This window comes from Phragmites australis, chromosome 8 (assembly GCF_958298935.1).
Source record: "Phragmites australis chromosome 8, lpPhrAust1.1, whole genome shotgun sequence".
Taxonomy (NCBI): domain Eukaryota; kingdom Viridiplantae; phylum Streptophyta; class Magnoliopsida; order Poales; family Poaceae; genus Phragmites; species Phragmites australis.
In genome coordinates, this window is record NC_084928.1 from 3,169,854 (window position 1) to 3,183,366 (window position 13,513).

The 13,513-nt window shown below is 44.8% G+C and overlaps 4 protein-coding genes across 4 annotated transcripts; 1 reads left to right on the forward strand and 3 right to left on the reverse strand.

Annotated features, from left to right (window-relative positions):
* Positions 1 to 681: 681 nt before the first annotated feature.
* LOC133926287 (histone H3.2) lies at positions 682 to 1,532 on the reverse strand. Its single transcript, XM_062372134.1, has one exon. It carries the CDS (start codon positions 1,457 to 1,459, stop codon positions 1,049 to 1,051), a length of 411 nt encoding a protein of 136 aa, XP_062228118.1. The 5' UTR covers positions 1,460 to 1,532; the 3' UTR covers positions 682 to 1,048.
* Positions 1,533 to 2,918: 1,386 nt separating this feature from the next.
* On the forward strand, positions 2,919 to 3,618 carry LOC133926290 (histone H3.2). The gene has a single exon (XM_062372143.1). The coding sequence runs from the start codon at positions 3,032 to 3,034 to the stop codon at positions 3,440 to 3,442; it is 411 nt and encodes a 136-aa protein (XP_062228127.1). The 5' UTR covers positions 2,919 to 3,031; the 3' UTR covers positions 3,443 to 3,618.
* Positions 3,619 to 3,719: 101 nt separating this feature from the next.
* On the reverse strand, positions 3,720 to 5,869 carry LOC133926291 (GDSL esterase/lipase At4g01130). The gene is made up of 5 exons (XM_062372144.1): positions 5,298 to 5,869; positions 5,007 to 5,219; positions 4,491 to 4,642; positions 4,125 to 4,395; positions 3,720 to 4,021 (listed from the first exon to the last, which is right to left on the reverse strand). Exons 1-5 carry the CDS (start codon positions 5,578 to 5,580, stop codon positions 3,765 to 3,767), a joined length of 1,176 nt encoding a protein of 391 aa, XP_062228128.1. The 5' UTR covers positions 5,581 to 5,869; the 3' UTR covers positions 3,720 to 3,764.
* A 123-nt stretch (positions 5,870 to 5,992) lies between these two features.
* LOC133926289 (uncharacterized) lies at positions 5,993 to 10,928 on the reverse strand. The gene is made up of 5 exons (XM_062372142.1): positions 10,548 to 10,928; positions 9,614 to 9,663; positions 8,494 to 8,649; positions 7,104 to 7,214; positions 5,993 to 6,339 (listed from the first exon to the last, which is right to left on the reverse strand). Exons 3-5 carry the CDS (start codon positions 8,641 to 8,643, stop codon positions 6,205 to 6,207), a joined length of 396 nt encoding a protein of 131 aa, XP_062228126.1. The 5' UTR covers positions 8,644 to 8,649; positions 9,614 to 9,663; positions 10,548 to 10,928; the 3' UTR covers positions 5,993 to 6,204.
* Positions 10,929 to 13,513: the final 2,585 nt, after the last annotated feature.

A 13,513-nucleotide genomic window follows, 5' to 3' on the forward strand; every position in this document is an offset into this window, starting at 1 on the left:
AGGAAGTATATAAGTATATATGGGTCTTTCTATAAAATTTTCTTTCCGGAATGTCATGGTTCGTCACGGCTCACGTCACGTTGTCGCGCAGTGGAGGCGAATCTCGTCGCTGTCGCGTTTGCATCCGATGCCGACGTGCCGTGCCCCGCATCGCTTCTCCTCCCTCTCTCCCGCTCAGCTCGGCTCACCGTCCCCGAATCGCCGCGTGTTTCGCGTAGCCACGCCCAGGATTCGCTGGAAACAAGGTGAGAAACGACCAAAATCACTTTCACCTGCATCGGGTACACCATGGATTACACCGAGATCGACGACTCAGGAGAAGAACCACGACGGCAAATCTTCGGTCTAGTTTTCGATTTTTTTAAATAATAATAATTTATTGGCAAATTGCAAAAATTTAATTCAAAAATAGGAAAATTAAAGAGGATAGAATTGTCATTTTGAATTATATTTTTTCAATTTTTTAATAAAATAATATTATTTCAAAATATTCTAATATTTCATCAGTCTGTCTATCCATGCAAAGCATATTTTAAAATAAAAAAGTCTTCAACACAAATTTTAACCTTCAATATATCTTATGATATATTTAGCTATAAAATTAATACATATTAAAAACACTTTGAAATACAAATATATTGATACAGCTTTTTAAAACTAATTTAACTAATTGTTGACCAAATCTTAAAACTGGAACCTCTGACGACTACGCTGACAGCGACAGAAGCAATCTGTAGGATGGGCCGGCCTAACTCAGTTCTCAACCTTGAGCTGCAGGCCGGGCCAGAGAGAGCCAACTGCTCACGGGCCGGGCTGGATTTATTACAGCCCAGTTTAACATGCCAGATTGATAACACTGAAGCAAAATGGAAACAGGACAGCAACACAAACAAATTCTAGACAAGAAATGATTCGAGCGAAACTTCGGCAGAAAATCCGCATCCAAGATGAGCGATTTACATTGATAACCAGAGATCAACAGTGATAATAGGCATTGCAAGTTCTTGTTCTAGAAGCCATCTATCTAGATCCGGAGGTCACGAGACGCCTAGGCGCGCTCCCCGCGGATGCGACGGGCGAGCTGGATGTCCTTGGGCATGATGGTGACGCGCTTGGCGTGGATGGCGCAGAGGTTGGTGTCCTCGAATAGGCCCACGAGGTAGGCCTCCGCGGCCTCCTGCAGCGCGGCGACCGCGGAGGACTGGAACCGCAGGTCCGTCTTGAAGTCCTGCGCGATCTCGCGGACGAGGCGCTGGAAGGGGAGCTTGCGGATGAGCAGCTCCGTGCTCTTCTGGTACTTGCGGATCTCCCGGAGCGCGACGGTGCCGGGGCGGAAGCGGTGCGGCTTCTTCACGCCGCCGGTCGCCGGGGCCGACTTGCGCGCCGCCTTCGTCGCCAGCTGCTTCCGCGGCGCCTTGCCACCGGTGGACTTGCGCGCCGTCTGCTTCGTGCGCGCCATCGCGAAGGATCCGGTCGAGTTGGTAGCGAGCGCCGGTGACTTGGAGTTGCGGTGGTGGGATGGGATGAGCAGGGAGGGAAGGGTTTAAATAGGAGAGGTGGATCTGGCCTTTCGAGCGCGAGAATTTTGGGGCTTGGAATTTGGCCGGGCGGGCGGGCGAGCGTGGGACGGGCGCCGTTGGATCGCGTAGGAATGGAGGGTGCCGATTCGGTTTGGCAGGTACCACGCGGATCGCGATCCGTGGGTGGTGGACTCTATCCACTGGCCGAGCGCCACCTGGCAGTTGCTTTTGTATTGGCCTTGTGGGTAGTCCTTCACCGCCCCACTGCCAATCGGGTTTACAGTTTGGCACTTCGGCTAATCCATGATGCATTTTACAGGGAACTTACAACTTAGCATTAATTTGGGTGGCCCAGAAACAAGTGCCGCATAATTTGGGTGGAACTAAACATGCTTTTTTTTCTCTAGCTAAGGTGCCGATCGTCCACATCTGGCTCTAACAGAGAAGTATTGCTCTCTACAGTGATATGATACGGAAGAAGCAAATTTGCTTCTCTCTTCATCCCTCGATATTATTTGCTGAGTATATCTGTAGGTTTGAGGAGAGGAGAAAAGTAATATAAGGTAAAAAATAGGTAACTGTTGGAGATAAAAAAAAGGAATAATATAATAGTGTTAAATAATACTATAATAATTCTCGCGGGCCGATTCGTGGAATCAACATGCACAGACGTTTTCGCGTGGATCACGGCTGTAGTTTCATGGCGAAAGATGTATGGATTTCTTCTGTATCAAAGTACCCAGCAGAGCAGGAAATGAACCTGGGCTGCACGCGTGGGACGGATTCCATCAGCAGGTGGACCCAAGAGAGAGCACGGCCCACGATTGCCCAACCAAGCGAAGCGACCAGAGAGCCTTTTATTTTTATATTTCGAAAATTAAAAAATTGCAAAACTAAATGTTCGCTTGAAAGAAATTATAAAAATAGGTTATTGTCGCCGGTTAGAAGATGACATCTTTTATCTTTCAAAAGTGTGGCCATTGGAAAGTCGACACTGTTTTTTTAATTTTGAAAGCAATATAATGTATTATCTTTTTTAAGTTATTGTTGGTTAGAAAGGTGACATCTTTACCTTTTAAAACTTGAAAAAGCGATACCTTTCTGTAATTTTTGTAATTTTCTATTTTTATAATTTTTCAAACCAACATCTAGTTTTACAATTTTTTATTTCCGAATACAAAAATACACACGCGGATCACGATCCGTGGCAAACCCTGCAGCAGACATCCCCACTGTCCAATCTCGCGAATCCAACGGCTGCCCGTGAAACAGTTCCTCCCGCCACCAAAATCGTTCGAAGCACCCGATGGCCCCCGTCCCTTCAAACCTCCCAAATTTTCGCGCAAAATTTTCAAGCCGCGCGCCAACTACCCAAATCCCACCGCTACTTAAACCCACCCAATCCTCGCCACCACGGCACCACCACATCAAATTCCCAAAAATTCACGCGCCCCACTCGTCATCTCCCAGATCGGCGATCGCCGTCCCCTTCCGCGCCCAACCCACCTGCGATGGCCCGCACGAAGCAGACGGCCCGCAAGTCCACCGGAGGCAAGGCGCCGCGGAAGCAGCTGGCCACCAAGGCGGCGCGCAAGTCGGCCCCGGCGACCGGCGGCGTGAAGAAGCCGCACCGCTTCCGCCCCGGCACCGTCGCGCTCCGGGAGATCCGCAAGTACCAGAAGAGCACGGAGCTGCTCATCCGCAAGCTCCCCTTCCAGCGCCTCGTCCGCGAGATCGCGCAGGACTTCAAGACGGACCTGCGGTTCCAGTCCTCGGCGGTCGCCGCGCTGCAGGAGGCCGCGGAGGCCTACCTCGTGGGCCTCTTCGAGGACACCAACCTCTGCGCCATCCACGCCAAGCGCGTCACCATCATGCCCAAGGACATCCAGCTTGCGCGCCGCATCCGCGGGGAGCGCGCGTAGGCCGCCACCCGCTGCTTGTCATGCTTGATTTCTGCTGCTACTACTACTAGAGGTGTTTAGGCTCTTCTCGCTCTGTTCTAGCAGAGCGAGATGTTTCGTTATCAGCTTCTTGTTATGTGTTGATGCTATTGCTGTATTGATGCAATACAAAGGAGATAGCGACTTGACTGCGTTTATTATTATTCTAAGATTTGGAGATCAAACCTCTATTTCTTAAGATATGTTCTATTTTGAACATCTTCCGCTAAGAGAATGATCTGTGATACAGCCTACTATGGTTTGACCAATGCTGTGAGTCTTACTAAACGATGCTGTGATCAGCCTATGGGCTGCAAAGCTTCGAAAGATTGAAAGCAGGATACGAATAGGAGCCACTGATCACTGCAGATGCTATGATCTTGTTTGCCGCTTCGGTGGCATGGATTCCGTCCCAGCTCAAGTAGTTTTGCGGATCTCCACAAGCTGTCGCGCTTACAGTTTGATTGTTCACGACCTTGCTGTTCCCGCAGTAAACATCTTGGTTGAAATTGTAAGCGCCGCCGCCATATCCGCAGCAAGCCTTATTCCCATACTTCAGCCCTGAAATCGTCACCAGATCAGTCAGTTGTGGTGTTGGATATGAATATGAATCAAATTTAGTCAGTTCCTAATACGATGCTGCAAAAAAATTCAGAGAACTTACCATGAGCATTTGGATGTTGGAACAGGTCAAGCGTCACGGAATGTTTGTCAACATACACGATCGACGCATCCTGCAGCTTCTTCCTGACCTCAGCCAAGCTGCTGTTGAGCAATTCATTGAAGTAGACTACTCCGCTGTTGTAAGTTTTCATGCATCCAAATTCATCCAAGTCATTGCTGCTATGCGGAAGCTCCGTGAGGAATGCTAGGTAGCATCCAATTGGCGCCATGTTAAACACCATGAAGTTGCGAGCTCCGATGTTATACAAGTCCTGCGATGAATGAAATAAGTAGCATAAACCATGGAGTTAACTAATTCTCCGATTATTTTTATCATTTTAAGCTAACTGCTATTTCTAGTACTTACCTGTATTGTCCAGGATATTTGGTTGACAACTGAAGGGAGACTTTGCTTGACTGTTTCGACACCGAGTGATCCTAGGTTTGAGGTGAAATCATTTTGGCCAATGTCTATTGTATAAAGAGCATTGCCAAAGACATCAAGGGGAGGAAGTTGGCCTGCAAAGCAATGAGGCAAGCACTCAGTCATATCTTCTTTAACAACAACTATTTACTTTCCCTAAAAAAACCACTATTCATTGTTTATTAAGTCATTCGATTCAGCACTGCTAATGCTAAGTCTATCGGAGTACATATGAATATGAAAATCATTAATATCTAATACAAAAAACAAAATCATCAATCTATTGCAAAGGTCCTGTCCCATCTCCAGCCGACACATGCGTAGATCTGAACCTGTTGCTATCTATTGCTTATTTGCTTCTCTGTCCCTTTGCGTCAGAAGTTCAGAGCTTGTTTTCTCACTTTTCTGTAATATTCGGCAGCTTGATTGAAAGAAAGAGTGTTCAGTATTGTAGTATACCATTGTTGCCATTGGAGCTTATCACCCTGTTCCTGAACTCCTTCATCTGGTTGAGCTGGATGCCGAGGGAGAAGGGGCTGGTCCCGGTGACGAACACCGACGTCTTGGGCAGCAGCGCCGTCGACGCCAGCGTCGCGAAGTTGGCGCCGTGCCGGTAATCGGACCCGATGGACTGCAGGTAGGGGCTCAGCAGCGGTAGCCCCAACGCTTGAACTGTTATCAAAGAACAGAGCATCTCGTCAGAACCTCACGAAGAAGACGTGAAGAAATGTGCAATGTGTAGGTGCGTGCCTACGAAGTCGATGACGAGGCGGCCGTCGGATGCGCGGCCGGCCGGCCTGTGGAAGTAGGTCATGCCGAACGGCGCCTGCTGCGCCGGGAACGCGGCCCAGAAGCCGCCGGTGTCGGAGTTGGAGTCGCCGAAGTTGAACACGGCCGGGAACTTGCACGACCCGGCGCGCGCCGCCGGGCAGAGGCAGCACACGAGGAGGAGCAGCCGTATGATCTTCATCGTGGAGAGCGAATTGACGTGCGAGCTTACCTTGGTGATGTGGTATGGGAAAGGGCGCGACATGCCACGTTTATACACAGGGGGAGAGAGTTCGTGGTGTTGAGCTGGAAATTTGTCCCCGTTTTCGTTTCCGTTTTCGTTTTCTTTTTCGTGCGAAAAAATATTTTGAGATCAATAGATAGCGATGCGTCGGAGCTGGCCTGCACCAGCATTGCATGGGACAGGCAGCCTGCCGCTGCTGCGCCAGGACAAGGCAGTACTGCCGTCATGAGAGATGTATCCTAGTACGTGCTTGTCGTTGATCCCACTACCCATGAGATGAGAGCAACCAATCGTTATCCTCGAGCCGTTCATGACAGAGGACGCCAGAAGAGTTTGGCTGCCGCCATGCAGCAGCGCTCCTGTGTCGCCGCAAGCAAAGATTCAGACGCTGACGGCAAAGATGTAATACATACGCTGAAAGAAGACGCAGATGTGAAAGAAATCGGTGCAAAAATCACCAAACGGGCCATGCGATACAACCGTACAATCGTGTTCATCGGTTCACGCTACTTGCTACTAGCAGATAACACGTAGATCGAAGTACAAACACTCGGGACTCCATCACATGTGGCATGCATGATGGTTGCCAGCATAGGATGAGGCTGTACATGGGGGTATACATATGTAAGGCGTCTTGTTCTGGGATCAGGATGGCGAGGAAAGCAGGCGTTGGATAACTCTGTCAGGATCGTTGTCGTGGATCGCCAGCAGCTCGGGAACGTTCTGGGACGTGAAGCCCATCTCGTGGAGAATGTTGTAGGATTTCACGAACTCCTCTACCTGAGCAGATGACAAGGTTCATACTTGTCAGTTTGACGAGCATGCAACAACAAATGAAAATAGACATAATGCATAATGCCTACCAGGGATTATCTCAGCTAAACTGTTTTACATGTCAGATTATTTCGTTTACCTTTTACCCAGTTTTGTACAATTAACAAACAGCAAAATTATAATTGGCATTTGGCATGCATTTCTTCTCTCGTTCCTACAGACTAAATTATAATTGCTATTGAAATTAGCAAACAGCAAATAACTCTTTTGCAAAAATTGCTATTGAAATTTGCTCTATTGCTTCAGTGAAAAATCCCGAACCCTCCGAAAACATGTCAAGCATTTCTAGTTCTAAAAAATCTAATAGCCAATTATAATTTATGAGAGCAGTAGTGGTGAGTGTAGTTGATAATCATGAACAATGGGAGAGTAACATAAAATCCCAACAGACAAAATGAATAGAGATGATTGAAATTTGAAAATCTGCTCATAATATATTTCAATGGTTCATGAGACACTTTTATGAAGCGGAAGTGGCACTTCCTTTGTCTTTCATTAAGAGGACATGAAGGCAGTCATAGTCTTGGAAAAGGGATTAGTGCAAGAAATATGAATAGGTGGATGTTATTGCCTGCATCTGAATAGTGATAAGATATACAGAGCTATACTATTGACGTTAAACAAACTTCAGTTATCAGCACACAGTTTTTTAATTGATTGATGATGCTGGAAGAAGTATTAAGAAAATACAATAAGGGGGAAGAGCATGCCTTCACTGGATTATCTCCATAATTCAACACAGCAAATGAGACAGCTTCACGTCCAAGCCCCATCGCAACATACTTGTCCACAACTGGATCCCCTGAAGATGCTGATCTAGCCTGCAAAAGGAAAAAAAGCAGTGGCAGTTATCGATCAACAGAATTTGTTATAAACAGTTGTGGCTGGTATGCACTAGCACTACTCATCATGTGAAAAGGATGTCAGGGTGGTCAGAACCTAAAATGAAATCAAGGTTGTACTATCTAAATTTCATAAAGTGCCTCTCAGAGAAGAGAAGTTTCAACTAATGGCTGTACTATCCTAGGATTTCACTTAGGTGACAACAGGTTGGACATATATGAGCAAGCACAAAAGGAACAGAACTTAACTGGATTAACAAAAGTGATGGTCTCCTGAGATAATCAAGTTCACACATTAAGTAGGATTGCAATAGAACATGTTACTCTTGAACAAGGGTTTTATCAAGGGGTCAAGGACCATCAGGTTACCAGCCAGTATGTTGTTCTAGGTTTTGAACATCTTAAAGTATATCCAAGCCAGATTATAAACAAATCATAGCAGATAATCGCACGTGACAGTTTTGTCATGAGTAAACTACATAAAACAGCAAGGTAATGGTATTAATTCTCAGTGTATCAGCTGAATTGGGTTGGAAAGGGCCTTAACTGCCTAATATAAGGTTTGGGGGTTAACAATAGCTCACATTTGGCATTATTAACAGATGAGAACATTCCTAGAAGTTAACATTATAAACATTGGCTAAGTCTGGGTCAAAAGAAACTTGGAGCAAAATGTCACTAATAAGCACAAGAAAACTTTTTTGCAACAGCAACATGCAGAATAGGGCAAAAAAAGAAAGAACAACAGAATAAAAGTACCGATAGTTTTGTACAAACTGTGCCAAAATCACATAGATCATTACTCCACACGGAAATGGCAAGACCAGGTTGAATGTTCAGATGCAAGCTTAAAGTATCAATTTATTATTGCTTCAATAATTAAGTCCATAAGCTCTTCTAGTCTTTCAAACTAAAGCCTATGTTAAATCAAATTTATTATTGCTCCAATAACGGCAATAAGCACATCCAGAAGTTCTTCTACTCTTTCAAACTAGTGCCTATATTATATCAAATCTGCCCGTCAACAACATTAATGAGAGGGAAGAAGGGTGGGAGAGTAAATTTTATCAAATACTGGTGGGTCTAAGTTATACAAGGAAAGCTTGGAATTAAGCCAACAGTAATAACTAATAACTAGTCTAACCAATTTTTGACGTTCCAATAAGAACCTGAAGTAACATAGCTAATGGTATCTGTGTAATGATTAATGATATACTGATACATGAAAGACGGAAGTAGTTGGAGCTGTGTATCTTGCCTGCTGTGGCACCGTCTGCGGTGCCTGTCTTTCTACCACAAATTTGTTCCAGTTGGGATTCTCCTTCTCTGCCTCAGCAAGAATCTTTCTCTCATACTCAAAGTTGAAGTTGAAGGTGCTACGAGGAATTTCAACCATATGTGGTGCCATTTGAGGCTGAAAACATGACTATAATTAGAAGATCACAAATTCCCCGAACAAAATGAGTGAATGAGAGAAGCGTGAATAGCAAGTACTAAATGCCATGTAACAAACAGGGTTACCCTTAATAACCATACAATATGAATGTAAGTGTGGAGAATGCTGAAATGCATCTGTAGGAACAGAACAAACACTAGCCAGTCCCCAAATACAGTATGAACTTTGATGGAACCTATACATAGTGTGACTTGTATCCACTTACATTTAACTCGTTTGACTACGAACTATTAAACCATGATTATGAAAGCAATGAAAAGCAAGGGCTACACAATAGTTCCATTGACAAAGTTGTTACTGGAAACAGAATGACCAACAAACATAAGTTCCTTCTATTGTTTAGACACACTTTCATCCCAAGCTGTCCAATCATCACGGATAAGCTGCACTTATTACGTCTACCATGGGGTACCAAAAAGGGTAATCGCCTATCGAGAAATGGATAAAACACTAAGATTTGCAATGGTGCTTAACAAGATCAGGAAGATGATCAAAGGTAACTGGACAGATAAAGGTGACCCATAATGGATCAATAATGATGAACCAATCCATTGCTGCAAATTTTCATGCCAAAAACTACCCTAATTGAAGCCAAAACTAATAGATGAAAATGGATTATTTATTAACAAACATATCAGTTGTTGGGCTGCAATGCATCAACTCTTCATTGCACAAGCAAAGGAAAGTGAACAGCAGTTGAAAACTTTCATCAATTTACAACTTAACAAATAACATGTCAATGTTTGTCTAACAGTTAGGCAAAAATTCATTTTGACTGAAGTCTGGAGTAAAACTTGTATCTAGAGGAAAGATTATTGTCCCGTGGGACTTGTAATTTATTAGAATAGAAATTTTGGTAGAGAAAATTAGTTCTTGAGAACACAGCAAAACAGTAACTGAATAAAAAAATTAAATTACTCACAGGAGGGGTAATGCGGTATTCAGGCTTTATCGCAATTTGTACGCCCACTTCTGTATAATAATAAATAATGTTATTAGAACATGAACTGTTCTTGATAACAAGCAAAACAGGAAACACTAGTGAACAGTTTATTCATTTTTTGCATGATGGAAACAATAAAATAAATGCATAAAAACATTTATCAGCATTACCAGCTATTTTGCTGTCTTCAGTAATTACAAAATTTACATCCATGAACCTAGGCAAGTTTACCATCTTAACAACTTCAACTATGTTGAGAAAAAAATTAGGGAATATGCATTTACACATTTTCATTGTCGCACTCAACATTACTGAACCATTTCGTATGCATTTGTCATCCGGTGTTGTTGCATTCCTTGCCAGTTGTTAGTGGAAAGTGAAGTACAATGCAAACACAGATAAAACTTGTAAAAGACGCACATGGATACCTAAAAGTCCATATAGCACCTTAATTTGTGCATAACCAATTCATGTTTTTAGTCCACAACTAAGCAGCACCAAAAACACCTGGGCAAACCTATTCCATTGCCGCAAGACAGTTTCAAAGTTCAATTCAATTTAGCTCGGATCATTCGAATTACTGATACTCAACTGCCAGCATGCCCTGGAGTATTATCCAACTTGCATCAGCTTGCAAACAGTTAATAGCTGAACAAATACGCCAGTTTTAGAGCTGGATTTATCAGTTCCCCCATCACGATCCCTACAATTAGAACCCAAACAAAAAAGCGATCTGCTTATCTAGTAACCACCGAAACCCAGCCAAGTAAACCGAATAAACGATTTAACGTCCCCTATTCGATCAAGTATTACGCGTGCAGTTTTCCGCTACCCAACAGTCCACCAACCAGGGAACCATCCAACCGTGAGCCAACCAGCCAAGCAATAATCAGTGGGGAAGGGGGAGAATTACTCGATGTAGACGAGGTGGGAGCGAGCGGCGTAACGATGGGGGCCGAGGAGCCGGAAGCGGAGGACGAGTGGTGGTAGGGCGCGGCCCGCGGAGACGCGGCGGCGGTGCCACTGCCGTGGGAAGGCTGGCCGACGCGTGGGTAGAGGTGCGAGCCGCCGGCCGCGGCCCCGGGGGGCGCGCCGTAGAAGCCCTAGCCCGACCGGCCCCGGGAGTCGTACTCCATCGGCGCCGCGGGGGTGGTGGACTGACGTCAAGCGGTGGAGCGCTCCGGCGAGAGCGGGGCCGATCGCTCGGACCACGCGGCTTGGATGGGAAAGGCTCTGGAAAAGGAAGAAGGGGTTGAGACGCTGAAGCAAATTCTACGTGATGAATTTTATCTATGTTATTTATCTTTTTATTTTATAATTTAATAATTAAATTAAAGAAGAGAGTGAATACATTATACGTGTCATCATATGAGAAATAATTTTTTATAACACTGAATCCTATAAAATTTACTTATAGGATGCGAAGTCGATGTCCACGACGTGACCAAGCTATTCTTCATGGATGCGGATCCTCCGCACATATGTCAACATCATACAGTAAATTAGAATATCTACGACTCTACGTCCTTATTCGAGCGTATGCGTTTGGTTTTTTATACAGTTTAGTAGAGTTACATTATATGCTAAGCGAAAGTCGAAATTGTATTTATTAAAAAGATAATTGTTTGATTGGTTATATTTATAAGTTAAGTTGAGTTTCTATTTATATATATATATATATATATATATAAATATAAAGATTATGAGTAATAACTCATATAAAAGTGATTTTATGGTATCTATTAATAAATAGATCTATATGTGCTGCATAAATGAATACAAGAGCCTATATATATTAACATCTATTGAATTAGACTAAAACATAAATAAATAAACATGTTTCTCTTAAAATTATACATATTTACCGGATCCCTGAGGCTGCCGAGCGCACGGCGTGGAGGGGATGCTCTCCCGCTGGGCTGCGAAATGCCGATGGGCCACTTCTACCGCCGATCCGTGCGGGTTTCATCTCGTACCATCGGGCCACGGGTTGGGCGCGCGCGCGCGCGCGTTCGGCACGGAGCATGATGAGGGCCTCGGCCGACGCGGCCTTGCCCGTGACAAACTGCCCAAGCTGCTGCGGACCTGTACCCATCGGCCCATGGACGCCCCCAGCGCTGCGGAACTATAACAAACCGCAGCCCGGTTCCGGCGGTGAAAGCGGTTCGTCTTCGTCTATCATCGCCTGTGATTCCAGTGAAATCCAGAACCTCGCCGCGGCTCATGGATCTGGAGTAATCATCGCTCGCAGGTTGGCGCGTCCGTTCAGACTCGAAAGAGAGGAAAAAAGAGGTTTGTTTAATCGCCGTATGTGGTTAATGGCTACTTCGTGCGTTTTCGCTAACCTGAAAACCAGGATCCAAGAACGAAGCGACCGATATATAATTCAACCCATCAAGCTCGCTAAAGGATGGATTCTCGTTGCGAAATTGTGATGGATCCGTCGCAAACTGTGGCGCAAAAAAATATAACTAACATGCACTTCGCATTCCATCATAAGCAAAATTCCAACCATCCTGCACGCTCCTTAAAGATACACGAATAATCAACCACACACGTTCATCGCTCCCCAGATGCTGGCCGTGGCAGTACCGGTCACATAGAATTAGAATATGGTCACGTCAGGCGCCGTCGGTTTTGGCAACTGGCCCGGGCCAGGTCAGTCGAGCTTCAATTCGTCCGTTTTCCCGAACCGGCCGTCACTAGCTTCGCTGGCGCGTCATCAGCTCTTTTTTTTTTTCAGAAACACACAACTAAGGTTACGTCACTCCTGTTTTTTGTTGCACATAGAATGATAAATGAAGGCTGAAAAAATCGGATTAACTAATTTTGGACATCTTATATCTATATTTAACATATTCATTTAATTATAAGAAAAATAGTAGTACTTTCATGCATGTACATAATTTTAACATGTAGATGACGGTAATATAAACCTAACAAAATTTGTTTCATTTTTTTTTTGAGTTTTAGATATTTTCTTTGCATTTTAGATTATTTCAGCCAATTTATCAATATAACTAATATTTATTTTAACATTTTTCTAGAATTTCTGAAAACAAAAATTATATTATATATATATATGTGTACGTATATATATATACATGTATGTATATACTTATATATGCGTACGTATACATAAAACTTATGTAAACAATAGCTACAGTACCTTAACCTGTTGATCTCCGATCCTTATCCTTTAATATACGTAATAGACTAGACTCACGGCCGTGCGAGTTGCCCGGGACAGCGAGCGTGGCAACAGCGTGCGCCGTTCCCACCACGGCCTGTCCGTCGCGTTGGCCGCTTCCTGCCGGGCCGCCGGCTCGTTTCGTCCGGTACCGCCCCGCCCCGCGGCTCGGCATCTTCGGGTCGTTGCGGCCGGTGCGTCCGCTGGCCAGTGCCGATCGACAACGCTGGCTTGGCCTTGGTGCCTGCCGCGCTTGGCTCTTCCGTTGTCCGGGGTGCATGCGTCGACCGTGCGCGAGGCCTCAGCTAGCCCTGGATCACGGCAGGGGGGCTTGAGATTATTGGCTCCAGTTTTACTCACTTGGATCACGGGGGCGATTAGTTATTGTACAGCCGCATAGTGTGGTGATCGTGGGATCGTGTAGAAATTGACTCGAGTTGATCGAATCCTGGCGAGAGGTTACAAAAATTCTCACGACAAATCAGAAATCCGTGCTCTACAATCTGACCCCGGCCAGATCCAGCTCATTCAACTGAGAGATTAAAAGAGTTTCTAATACATGTGAACGATGGATTCTGCAATCCAAACGTACGCTTCGTCGTTGAGGCATGCATGCATATACACAACTTGTTTGTCATGGACTCTGAACAAAATATATACAACCGACGCAAATTAAACATTCTAAACGT